Source organism: Peromyscus californicus, unplaced genomic scaffold (assembly GCF_007827085.1).
Source record: "Peromyscus californicus insignis strain IS unplaced genomic scaffold, ASM782708v3 Scaffold_13__1_contigs__length_99412109, whole genome shotgun sequence".
Lineage (NCBI taxonomy): Eukaryota > Metazoa > Chordata > Mammalia > Rodentia > Cricetidae > Peromyscus > Peromyscus californicus.
The window spans coordinates 9,611,452-9,625,078 of record NW_026294424.1 but is presented as its reverse complement, the minus strand read 5'-3'; the positions used below and the strand labels follow the sequence as shown (position 1 = coordinate 9,625,078).

Here is a 13,627-nt window from a genome sequence, read left to right as displayed (position 1 = left end):
GAGGTTAAGAGCACTGGCTGCTCTTCCAGAGGTCCTGAGTTAAATTCCCAGCAACCACATGGCAGCTCACAACTGTATATAACTTCAGTTCCAGGGGATACAACGTGCATGGCAAAACACCAATGCACATTAGACAGACAGACAGATAGATCTAGACAAGTTTGGGCTGGAGCTCAGTGGTTAAGAGTACTGGCTATTCTTCCAGAAGTCCTGAGTTCAATTCCTAGCAACCACATCACATGGTGGCTCACAACCATCTATAATGGGGTCTGATGCCCTCTTCTGGCATTCAGGCATACATGTAGATAGAGCACTCATATATATAAGTAACTCTTAAAAAAAAAGAATAGATCTAGACAAATTCTCTATCTTGGTTTTGTATTTGGTTTTGGTATTTTGAGATGGCCTCAAATAGCCCGCCCTGACTTCACTGTTTGGTAGAGGGTGCAGTTTAAACTCCTGGCCCTCTTGCTTTTACCTAACTGCTGACATTACAGGCATATGCCACCACACCCAGCCAGTATTTTGCATTTGTATTTTCTTGGTACTTAAGTTCACTTTTTAATCTATAGGTCTATCTTTCTTGTGCTTTAAGTTTTGAAGAAACTGAGTTCTGTAGAATTGTTACTGAATCACTAATACATTTAAGGGATGGTGGGGGCTGTGTTCATGTGTGTGTAGTCAGCATCAAGAGACTTCCCCAGTCACTCTCTGCCTTCCCTTTGAGGCAGGATCCCACTGAACCTGGAACTTGCCTATTCAGCTAGATGGGCTAGCCAGGGAACTCTGGGAATCTGCCTGGCTCCATCTTCAGGTGCTAGAGTTATTACAGATGTGTGCTTGTGGGTTTTTGCTTTTTTTTTTTTTTTTTTTTAGTACTTCAAATTTTAGTATGTGTATGTGTGCCTGCCACAGTGCATGTATGCAGGTCAGAGGAAAACCATTGGAGTCAGTTCTCCCCACCTTTATGTGGGTTCTTAGAACAAACGTAGGTCATCAGACTTACAAAGCAAGTTTTTCCCTTCTGAGCCATCTTCCAGCCCCATACTAAACTTTCTATGTAGGTACTGCGTATCCAAACTCAAATCCTCAGGCTGACATAGCACTTTTGAACTGAACCATCTCTCTAGACCATTTTATATTGTTTTGTTTTAGAAGGTATTGTTTCTTGTTCTGTTAAGATTGATGATGGGCTCTGTCTCTGCCCCTGCGAAAGAAGGTCTCACCCAAACCTCATCCAAGAGATTTATTGGGAGGGAAGAATCCAGGAGAGTGACTGCCTCTGCCAGGCTTGAAAAAGGACAGCAACACACTGAACAGATGCAGGGCTTATACAGGGCTTCTTAGGGGCGGAGTTTTTCTAGGGAGATCTTCAGGGTGGGAAATGGTCACATTTTAGTCCTTGGTCTCAGATTGGCTAGATCTCATGCTTAGGGATTGGTTGATTTTCTGCTCAGGGGCAGATTTGGCTCTGGTTTCAGGGCAAAAGTGTGTTTCTTTCACTGGCCCTTTTTAGTGTCTGACTCTAATTTCAGGGGCAGGGCATATTTCTTTCACTGGTTCTGATTCTAGGGCCAAAACGTGTTTCTTTTTCTGACTGGTTTCAGGGTCAGGGCATGTTTCTTAGGTTCTGGGTTCAGGACTATAGTTTTTCTTTCTCTGGCTCGGGTCTCAGGGCTAAAGTGTGTTTCTTTCACTGGCTCAGGTCTTGAGGCTAGGGTGGGTTTTTTTGGCTGGCTCTGGTTTCAGGGCCAGGGTGGCTGGCCCCCTTTACCCTACACAGTTGGTATGAGTTTTCCATGTATCTTCTGCTTTGTTTGATGTTGCATTGTCTGTAGCTTGTGGTCAATTTTCTGTTGACAAGGTTGCTCCTAGTTTATATGATGGAATTAACTATATTCTATGTAAAGAGGGGCGGGCTGGACTAAGCAGTCTGTACAGTTACCCTCAGCACTGGCAGGATTGGAGGGAGCAGGGCCGATGTCACCAGCCCTGGCCACCCAGGCCATGTAGCACTTTGGGGGAGCCTTATCATCTTATGATTTCCCATCTCCACAGTGGTAACTGTGGAGATAACAGCTCCATTCACGTACAGTAGATGGTTGAACACTGGAGCAATGTGTCTGAGGTGAGAAGTAGATGAGAATGTGTGTTTAACTCCAAGACTTACAGAACTGTTTTCTAGCTTTTTCATGGATCCAGGGATTGAACCCAGGGCTTTGCGACCTCCCAAATCCAAACATTTTCTTTGAAAACCAACTAGTTGCCGGGCATGGTGGTGCACATGCCTTTAATCCCAGCACTTGGGAGGCAGAGGCAGGCAGATCTCTGTGAGTTTGAGGCAAGCCTGGGCTACAGAGTGAGTTCCAGGAAAGGCTCCAAAGCTACACAGAGAAACTCTGTCTCAAAAAAAACAAAAAATAGGGCTGGAGAGATGACTCAGCCGTTAAAGGCTAGGCTCACAACCAAAAATACAAAAAAACAAAAATAAAAAAATCAAAAAAGAATTTTTTAAAAACCTTATATTTTCAAAATAGAACAAACAAAAACAAAAACTGAAACATATACACACACACGGACTAAGAGTATATCACAATGAGAGGAGGGAGGGTTATAACTGATTCAGGCCAACATCTTTTTTTTTTTTTTTTGGTGGGGGGGAAGGTATCTTTTTTTTAGTTTATAATTTTATTTAATGTATATGAGTGCTCCATCTAAATGTATGCCTTTATGTCAGAAGAGGGCATCAGGTCCCACTATAGATGGTTGTGAGCCACCATGTGGTTGCTAGGAATTGTACTCAGGACCTCTGGAAGAGCAGCCAGTGCTCTTGACAGCTTAGCCACCTCTCCAGCCCCTCCAGCCCAAGGCCAACATTTTTTTTTTAACATAATTTCTTTATTGAATCTTTGGGAATTTCACATCATGTACCCCAATTCCACTCACCTCCTAGTCCCTCCATATCTTCCCCTCATTCCTGTAGTGCCCTCCCAAAAGAAAAGTAAAAAAAAAAATCAAAACAAAACAAGCAAAGAAAAAGATAGCGTAGATGCTGGGGTGGGCCAACCCCAGGCCCAGTGGGCCTGAGTGGTTGGTAGTTGAGCTGGTCAGTCGGGGCCACTGGGGCCACACACACTGCCCCTCACCAGGTGATGGGCAGAGCCAGCTCCCCTAAGCCCATTCCATCAGGATCAGTAGTCCCTCACCCATGGTGAGAGGTGGGGTCATCGCTCCTGAGTTTGGGGGTGGGAGGACAGCTTTCCCATGAGGGTTGGGGCTGCCTCTCTTGTTGCAGTGTACACTAAGGACCAAGGCCAACATCTTTTTTTTTTTCTTCGAGACAGGGTTTCTGTGTAGTTTTGCGCCTTTCCTGGAACTCACTTGGTAGCCCAGGCTAGCCTTGAGCTCACAGAGATCTTCCTGGCTCTGCCTCCCGAGTGCTGGGATTAAAGGCGTGAGCTACCACCACCCGCAAGGCCAACATCTTTAACTGATGTCAGAATAAACCCATCAGGTGAAAGGTCTAAGGAGAGGGTCTTTACCCCTTAGGCTACTTGCTCCACAGAAAAAATAAATGGTACCTTTCCAAGCCAGACTTGGGCTCACACTGGTAATCCCAGCACTTAGAGAATGTCTGAGTTGGGACTGCTGCAAACTTGAGGCCAGCCTGTACTACATAGTGAATTCCAAGCCAGGCTGAGCTAGAAAGTGAGAGCTTGCCCACCCCCATCTCTCTGTCTCTGTCCATTTCTCTTTGTCTCTGTCTCTGTCTCTCTCTCTCTCTCTCTCTCTCTCTCTCTCTCTCTCTCTCTCTCTCACACACACACACACACACACACACACACACACACACACACACTTCCAGTGAGTGATCTCTCAGACACCACTTTGTCACTTTGTCTGTTTTCCTTTGTCTGTCTGTCTCTCTCTCACACACACACAATTTTCAGTGATCTGCCAAACACCACTTTAACCTCCCATTTGAATTTAGCCTTAGTCCTGGGTCAGCTTTTGATTTTATGCCTCTTGATGTGAGAAAAAATTGAGCACACAGCAGCATCTCTGAAATTTTTCCAATAATGAGCTTGAAGCTGAGCACAGTGGCCTGTGCCTATATCCCAGCACTGGAGGATTGGTTTGAATTACACAGTGAGATTGTCTCAAAAAGTAAATAAACGAATAATGAACTTGAATCCAATGAAGCTTCTAGACCTAAGTTCCATTTATTTTACAGAAAATAAATTGGTAGATCCTGGTAGAACAAGTAAATAATACAAACAAAATAATTAGGCAATCCAGAATTAACGCTGTTATAGACAAAACCAATATCCTGAACTTTTTATTATTTTTATATATTGAGAATTTCATAGATCTACTCCCCATTTCCCTCCTTCCAACTCCCTCATGAATACTCCTTAACACCTCCCACACCCAATTTCATGTCCTCTTTATTTTTTTAATTTTATTTTTAAAAAATAACCCACTGAATTCAACTAGTGATGCTTGTATGTGCATGAATGTGGAGCTATTTACTGGGGCACAGACAGAACAGACATTTTCACTGAAAAAGTGGAAAGGCACCAGAGAGGCAGAGGCAGGCAGATCTCTGAGGGTTCAAGGCCAGCCTAGCCTACACAGCCTGCCAAAGCTTCACAGTAAGACTAAGTGCAGCACGTGCTCTTAACAATGATTCATCTCTCCAGGCACCTAAAGTCACTTTAAGGGGGAAAAAGGTAGTCATCATGCTGGGGATGGTTTGGTGGAAGGACATTCACCTTGCACTGTCAGGCTCTGGTTTGTTGGTAACAAAGTTTCATTTAGCATAGACAGATCTGAAACTCATGGAGAAGCTAGCCTTAAACTTTTGATACATTGTCTCTACTTCCTAAAGTGCTGAAGGATGGGCCTGGCTTCAGGCTCTGGGTTTCAATCCTCAGCATGCTTTTTGTTTTTATTTAGTTTTTAAATTGTATCATGTATGAGGCCAAGCATTCCCGGCTGCTACAGGTGTAAAGCAGACAGCTAGAGTTAAGAAACATTGTTTTGTATTTTGTTTTTCAGACAGGGTTTCTCTGTGTTGCCCTGGCTGACCTGGAACTTTGTTCTGTAGACCAGGCTGGCCTAGAACTCAAAAATTCTGCCTGTGCCTGGCACCCAAGTGCTGGAATCAAAGGTGTGCGTCACCACACTGGGCTAGAAACATCATTGCTTTTGAGATCGGAGAACAACCCTTTTTTAAAACTAATTAAAACAAAACTGTTGAGTGTTTTGCCTGCGTGTATGGAGATGCACCCTATATACTTGGTGCCCATGGAGGTCAGAAGTGGGCACTGGATTCCCTGGAACTGGAGTTACAGATGGTTGTGAACCACCATGTGGATGCTAGAACTCAAATCTAGGTCTTTTGCAAAAAAACAAATGCTCTTAACTGTAGTTATCTCTTCAGTTTGCTTGCATACTTTTTAAAATAATGGGGCTGGAGACAGCTCAGGGGTTAAGAGTGTTTATTGCTCTTGCAGAGGATTCAACTTTGGTTCCTAACACTCACATCAGGTGGCTCACAACTCCAGGGACCCAACACCCTCTTCTGGCCTCCTGGGGCACCTGCACTCACAGGTGCATGTACACTCACACAAATGCTCATGATGAAGACTTCTAGCTTGCTTTCTGTGCTGTGAACACCATGACCAGAGTCAACTTGGGGAGGAAAGGGTCTATTTCACTTATACCTTACAGGCCATCATGGAGGAAAGCTATCGAAGAACTCTACACTGGAGGCTGAAGTAGAAATCATGGAGCACTGCTTACTAGTCTGTTCCCATGGCTTGCTCACCTGCCTTTATATAGCCCAGTCCTACCTGCCTAGGGATTGGCACCACCCACAATGGGCTGAGCCCTCCTCCATGAATATGCCCCACTGACATGCCACAGTTTAATCTGATGGAGGGGCAATTCCTCTATTGAAAGTCCCTTCCCGAAATAGATGAGATCTCCTGAGTAAACTGAGGATGGGGGAGGGAGGGCAAAAGAGGGTAGGGGATGGGGGATAAGAATATAAGGGAGGCCAGGTGGTGGTGGCGGCGCACGCCTTTTAGTCCTAGCACTAGGGAGGCAGGCAGCTGGATCTCTGAGTTCAAGGCCAGCCTGGTCTACAAAGTGAATCCCAGGACAGCCAGGACTATTACACAGAGAAACCCTGTCTTGAAAAACCAAAACCAGGGCTGGAGAGATGGCTCAGTGGTTAAGAGCACCGACTGCTCTTCCAGAGGTCCTGAGTTCAATTCCCAGCAACCACGTGGTGGCTCAACCACTTGTAATGAGATCTGGTGCCCTCTTCTGGCCTGCAGGGACAAATGCAGGCACAATACTGTATTCATAATAAATAAATCTTTGAAAAAAGAAAAAGAAAACCATAAGGGAAAACCATAAGGGAATGGGATGGTTGAACTGGAACAAGGATGGAGTGGGAAAGGGGGAAGGAGATATCTTGATAAAGACATCATGGGGACAAGGAGAAACCTGGTGCTAGGGAAGTTCCCAGGAATCCACCCCAGCTTAGACTACTAGCAATAGTGAAGAGGGTGCCTGAGCTGGCCTACACCGGTTATCAAATTGGTGAATACCCTGTCATCATAGAGCCTTCATCCAGTAACTGATGGAAGCAGATGCAGAGATCCACAACCACACACCAGGAGTCCAGTGAAGAGGGATTATATGAGCAAGGGGGGGTTGTGGGGGTGTCATCAAGATCATGAGGAGGAAACCTAGCAACAACCGAAACAAGCTAGTGGGAACTCATGAACTTTAGATCGACAGCTGTGGAGCCTGCATGGGACTGGGCTAGGCGCTTTGCATCATCAGTTATGTAGTTTGATCTGTTTGGGGGGCCCTGGCAGTAGGATCAGGATCCATCCCTGGTACATGAAGTGGCTTTTTGGAGCCCACTACCTATGAGCACAGACTTGATGCAGGGAGGTGTGGACTCGCCTCAACTGAATGTACCAGGCTCTGCTGACTCACCATGGGAGGCCTTCCCTTTTTGGAGGAGGGAATGGGAGGTGAGTTGGAGAGAGGAGTGGGAGGAGGAGGGAGAGATCTGTAGTTGGTATGTAAAATGAATTAAAAAATTAATCATTTTTTAAAAAGTCCCTTCCCCGATCTGTGTAGATTGGTAACAAGCTGACAAGAACTATGACACTCCATCCTAGTAATGTGATTCTGTTGTTGAAAAGGACATGTTTAACACTCTTAATTCCAATTACATGTAAATTACATCTAAGTATCATTTTAAAAACTTTAATATAGGTAATATGAAATATCGGGAGTGGCAAGTCAGTGTATAAAAAGTACTTGCCACAAAGCCTGAGGACCTGAGATCAAGCCCTGTGAAACTATGGTCCAAAGATACAAATCCTGAAACATGTCCTAAAACATGTATCCCCATCCCACACAGAATAAATACAAACTAAAAAGCATTTAAGAACTGGATGGAGGGCTCAGCACTTGCAAAGGATTAGAGTTCAATTCTCAATAACCACATCAGGTGGCTTACAGCCATCTGTAACTCCAGCTCCAAAGGTCTGAAGCCTCCAGACTATAAACACACATACACCAAAAGCAAACATGGAACCAAGGTAACTTCTGAACTTGAGTGTTTTACCTATATGTATGCATGTTTGTGCACCAGAAGAGGCTTCACTGGTCAACTTTGGCCTTCCATCTTACATGGGTTTCAAGATTAACTCAGGTTTGTCAGGCTTGTCCTCTACTCACTCTTGATTTTGTCACCTCTGGGAGAATCAAATCTGGAGCTCAACGATGGCTTAGCTGGTAAAGGTTAGGACCCAGACTCCAAACTTACTGATACACACACACACACACACACACACACACACACACACACACACACACACCCAGTCCCCAGACACAAATTCACAGGATTTACATGTTTAAACACACCAAATGGTAACTTCCCACAGCAGTACGGGCTCATCTACCCAGTCTCTGAGTCCTGGTTTTTTAGCACACCCCTACCTTGGAATATTCAACAGCAGTTAAGACCTCTTGAGTTGCCAAGTGGTGGTGCCAGCAGATTAAGAGAGGCAGAGACCTCAACAACAACAAAAGACCTAGAGTTAGGGAAGACAGACAAAAGCCTTCGAAGTGCTGTTATCTTCATAGTCAAGTAACCTTGGTTAGAGACCTCTATGAACACCTCAATACAAACAAGGACAAATGGTTCTTACTTAGTTTTTATTCATAATCATAAACTTAACTCTGCAATCCAGCTAGACTTGGGAGGGGAATGAGGAGAATATGGAACCCAGAGAACTTCAGTGAGAGCGGAGATTACAGGGTACTGTGAGCAGATGGGGTGGGGGCGCTCTCCTGAGCTACAGAAGGAATGGTCTGGTGGGTAAGAAGCCCGCAAGTCGAAAGAATTAGAGTTGTCCACAGTCGGAAATGGTGATCTTCTTGCTGGTCTTGCCATTCCTGGACCCAAAACGCTCCATGGCTTCCACGATGTTCATGCCTTCTTTCACCTTCCCAAAGACCACGTGTTTGCCATCCAGCCTGCAGAAGAATGACCATCATCAGCAATTAGGAGAAGACGGCACACTAAAATAAGAACTGCTACAAAACAATCCAAGACAAATACATGCACACATACAGTCAGCACTTACAGACTTCACTCCACTAAGAGATGGGATAAAGGAAACACTACACACGAGTCCCTCAGCAGGGCCATGCTCTTTCAAATACACATTCACTGTGTTTCTTACCACTCAGTTTTGGCGGTGCAGATGAAAAACTGGGAACCATTTGTGTTTGGTCCAGCATTTGCCATGGACAAGATGCCAGGACCTGTATGCTTCAGGACGAAGTTCTCATCCTCAAATTTCTCTCCGTAGATGGATCTGCCGCCAGTGCCATTATGGCGTGTGAAGTCACCACCCTGTGACATCAGACAGAAATCTTGTCACTTCAGAATGTTAACTGAAAAGTCTGCAAGGTACAGCCTTTACAGATTTCGAATTTTTGTTGTGTGCACACAAGCCACAGGATCTCAACTCTGTTCTGCAAGGGTCATCCACTTTTTGTTCCAAACAAAGTCAAGTCTCTCACTGGCCTGGCGCTCAAAGTTTTGACTAGGCTAGTTGACAATTCATGAGTGTCACCACACCCAGCTTTTACAGGGACTCTGGGACTCAGGTCCTCAGTTTGGTGATCCTTGTGTGGCAAGCACTTCACAGGGCTCATCCTAGTCCAAGGTACAGAGTCTAGAAGGTTGGTGTGTAAGGACATCTGGAATCTCAGTACACGGGAAGAGGCCAGAGGATAAGGAGTTTAAGGCCAGAACAAAAACCTGTGCTGGGGCCAATGAGACGGCTCAGTGAGTAAGAGGAACCAGCCGTTCGTTAGGCTGGAAGACCTGATTCAATCCCCAGGACATACAAGGCGGATGGAGAACTGACCTGTACATGTACACTATGTTATGCCCCCCCACACACACATAAGAAAAAAACGAGGTTAACTGGAAATGGTACACTACTGGCTCAGGTAAAGTGCAGCTGAAGCATCGTTCTGGCTCAATCCTAAACTAAGGAACTAAAAATTCAGTCCATTCCTACCTGGCACATGAATCCTGGAATAATCCTGTGAAAGGAGGAGCCCTTATATCCAAATCCTTTCTCTCCAGTGCTCAGGGCGCGGAAGTTTTCTGTTAGAAACAAAAACAGAGTATGTACACATACACTTTCTCTTTAAAATTATTTTATCCATGAAACTTGTTAAAATTAGAAAATTAAACCAACCTGCTGTCTTTGGAACTTTGTCTGCAAATAACTGTAAGGAAAAAGACAGCTAATTAATACACAGGTCAATATTCTCATGCTTAATGCCCTTAGCTTTAGGGATTTGTACATCATAAATTTGTTTTCTCACTAGGAGAACACTACTTCAGTAATAATCTTCAAATCCCAGTAAGAATCACTCTTAAAACCTTTAAGGGTTGGGTTGAGAAACATGAGAACCAAAAACATGCCAAAAATCTGGAACTGGTCATGACTTAGAAATAGCGACAGACTCCTTAAATGTGACTCAAGAGCTTTTAATACATCACACCTACTTCTGAATAGACTTCAGGCTTCTCAAATGTACATCACCTCCCCTAACTTCATGTTGGAACCTAAAATCAAAAATTCTGAAAGAAAGCACTGTCACAATCAGGTAAATAAGCTGTGTTAGTCACTGGCAATGAAAATGCTACCACCTTCAACCTGTCACAGCACAGCTCTTAAGTATCAGGGAAGTGGTTGTCTTGGTAGCTAGGTCCCTTACCTACTAGTAGGTGCTTTGAACCTTTCCTCAATGTTTACAAGCCCTCTCATAGCTAGTTGAAAACCAGGAATTCTTTTTCAACTTACCAGATGACAGTAAATCAGTTGTAGCATCTGCATCCTCTTAGAGGATATATTTGTTTTAAATATATGGCTCTTTGAAAATGTTTAAACTCCTTTCCTCAGAGCTTTGCAAGCCCACATTTCTTTCATCGCAAGTACTACTTCAAAGCCCTGCTGGGCAGCTCCATCTCTATTGTCACCTACCGACCTGCACGTCTGGTCTCATTTCCATTAAGCTTTGGCTAACCTGATACTAGCCTGCTGCCCAGCACCGAGGCTTAAGCCAAGTTTCCACACGAGTCCTTGTCAATTATCAGCTCTGACTACAGATAAAACTCTGGCAGAAGACTACATACCTATGTGCTGCACTGTGGTAGTTTTGGAGAAAGTTTAATGCGACACTAAGCAACATTCTATTTCTCTATGGCCTCAGGCCTGGTACTGGGGTTAACGAGAATAGAATATTTAATTTTATAGAAGAAACACACCAACTGCTTAGGATCCTAATTACTATCTGTTCTTTAAGCAGCCATTTAACACCTTCAAAACCAATTAGGTAACTAACCACTGGCAATCCACCTTGGTCAACACCAGACTGCAGCGTGGCCAGTCCTAACATGCCTGTTCCACAGAGGGCAATCGGGAGGGGATCCAGAGCGCCTCCCCCGCTGCGCCATCACTGCGACGGGAGGCGGTCCTTGGGCACCAGCAAAGGCCAGGCCTTTCCCGTTTCCGCTCGTGGGGTGGGGGCGGCAGAGGGATGTTCTGGGCCCCCCCCCTCTCTCTCTCTCTAAACAAATGCTGCCGCTTCAAACCGAATGGAGGCATGCCCAAGCCGCACTCGAGCACAGCCTATTAGCAAACCCTATCCTCCCAGCAGGAGCCACGAGATCTCCCGGGGACTACCGAGCACGTACCGGCTCATCGAGCCTTCGTCCTTGAGACCTGAGGCAGGGGCTCTGCCCAGATCGCACTGCAAGGCGGCGGCTCGGGGAGGGTGGCGGGGAAGAGGCCCGCGGGGTCCGCGGCGCCGCTGCACAGCAGGGCGGGGCCCAACGGCTCCGAGACGGGAGAGGCGCGCCGAGCACGTGCGCCGGGCCGCGCAGGGCCCCACAGGGCGCAGCCACGTGCGCCGCCGGCGGGCAGGCCGAGGCGGGCGGGGGAAGGGGCCGCCCCCTCCCCCGCAACGGCCGCGCCCCGCCCGGCTTTGTCCGCCGCCCGCCCAGCCTCCCCGCGCCTCGCCGGCCTCCCAAAATGGCCCCCTCGCCAGGAAATGGCGCCGCCGCCGCCGCCGCCGCCGCCCGCGCTCGCTGGCTCGCTCGCTCCTCAGGAGGGTGGGCCAGCGCCCCGGGGGCGCCTCCCACCCCACCGCTCCCCGGACCCCACCCTGGAGCGCCACCGCCCACCCGACCTCGAAGGAGACGCGGCCCAAGGGCTCGCCATCGGCCGCGATGTCGAAGAACACGGTGGGGTTGACCATGGCTGCAGCAAGCGGCGACAAGGGGACAGCGGCGTCTGCAAGGCGGCACGAGCCTGGCCGCCCGCTTCTTTTATATCCGGCCTGGGCCCCGCCCACTACCCGGTCGCGCGCCTGGACCTTGATCAATCGCCATTGCTTCCCAGGCGGAGTGACGGCGCGGGCGGCCTATGGGCGCACGCCGGCGCGAGGTGGGGCGGGGAGGGAGGTGCGCGTGCGCTGTAGCGCGCGGAGGCAGGTTCCCGCCCGCGGGCTCCTGCCGAGTGGTTGCGGCGCGGTCGGTGGGGGAAGAGTCAGAGGGCAGTTGGGGAGGGTGGCCACGCAATCTGGCTGTCCTTAGGAGTGCGTTGGGGCCTCCCGCCCTCCCCTGTGATGACGCACATCTTCCCATTGCACAGAGGGAGTAACTGAGGCAAACGTGGACCTCAAGGTCGAGCGGCCCTTCAAGGTCGGGCGGGGTCCTGCGGCGCGGCCTGCGCTACGGAAATGCGAACAGGCATCCCTGGGCGGAGGTCCAGAACCCGCATCGGCATCCTGCACGGGCAATCGCTTCCTGCTCGGTTCCTTGGAGCGCCTCCGTTTTCTTCAACTCGGGAACGGACACAAGCAGCCCCCTCATTTGAAAGATTATGAAATACTTTTTAAATGTCCTACTTTCCAAAAATACCTTGCTTTTTCTCCAGGAGGAAGCTGTTTAAACAGGATCCTGGCCAGATTCTACCTGTAATTATTACTCCCCCCCTCCCCCAAAACAGGTCCTGGGTCTTTCTCATTTCATCATGAGGCCTAAGGTGTACACTCAATACAAATGCTTCTAAACATGGTGACACATGCCTGTAATCCCATCTCCAGGTAGGCAGAGGATCGTTGAGTTCCAGAGAGCCTGAACTGTAAGTGTGGGACCCTGCCTCAAAAACAAAAGAACAAAAAAGCATGGATACTGGAGAGTCAGTGCTGTGGAGGATCCTTCGGTAGCTCACCAGCAGTCTGTGTAAGGCCTTAGACACAGAACCTCAGGAATGTGGGTCTGGCCCTGCCTTATTTGGATGAATCAGACCAAAAGCACATTCGGTTGAACTACAAAGAGCCCTGATCTGCCAAGCTGGAAATTTCTGTACCAGTGTAGCTTTAATTCATAGAACATCCTGTAAACGTGCTTTTCTCAAAAAACGTGTCTGATGGTAAAGTACTTTGGATCCCCAGCACCTATGCAAAAGCCAGGCCAGTGGAAGGGCTCTGTAAGCCCGGCCGTGGAGGGAGGGGAGACTGGCTGGCCAACCAGCCCCAGCCCAAACTGAACTCCAAGTTCGGTGAGACCCTCTTTCAAAAAGCAGGTGGAGGAGGGGTTGGGGAGATGGCTCAATGGTTAAGGGTACTTGTCATCTTCACGGGTTCGTTGCCTCCTTTTTAATTCACTGGTTGCTTTTGTTATAGTTGAGTTTAGGAGTTCTTTACATATTCTTATTCTAATTTCTTAGCAGACAGGTAATTTGCTGATCGTATGTTCCCCATTGAGGAAGCTGTCTCAGGCTTCTGCCAGCGTGCCGTTCCGCTACGGTGGATCGTATCCTCAAACTGTGGGCCACGATAAATCCTTTCCTTATGTTGCTCTTTAAAAATTATTTTTAAAATTTTTATTTGATGGGCATGGTGGCACACACCTTTAATCCCAGCACGAGGGAGGCAGAGGCAGGCAGATCTCTTTGCATTTGAGGCTAACTTGGTCTACAGAGCGAGTTCCAGGACA

General features: G+C 47.5%; 1 protein-coding gene across 1 annotated transcript; it reads right to left on the bottom strand.

Annotated features, from left to right (window-relative positions):
- Window positions 1–8,234: 8,234 nt before the first annotated feature.
- On the bottom strand, window positions 8,235–11,938 carry Ppia (peptidylprolyl isomerase A). The gene is made up of 5 exons (XM_052734473.1): window positions 11,815–11,938; window positions 9,816–9,846; window positions 9,633–9,721; window positions 8,784–8,956; window positions 8,235–8,574 (listed from the first exon to the last, which is right to left on the bottom strand). Exons 1-5 carry the CDS (start codon window positions 11,881–11,883, stop codon window positions 8,442–8,444), a joined length of 495 nt encoding a protein of 164 aa, XP_052590433.1. The 5' UTR covers window positions 11,884–11,938; the 3' UTR covers window positions 8,235–8,441.
- Between the last annotated feature and the right edge of the window lie 1,689 nt (window positions 11,939–13,627).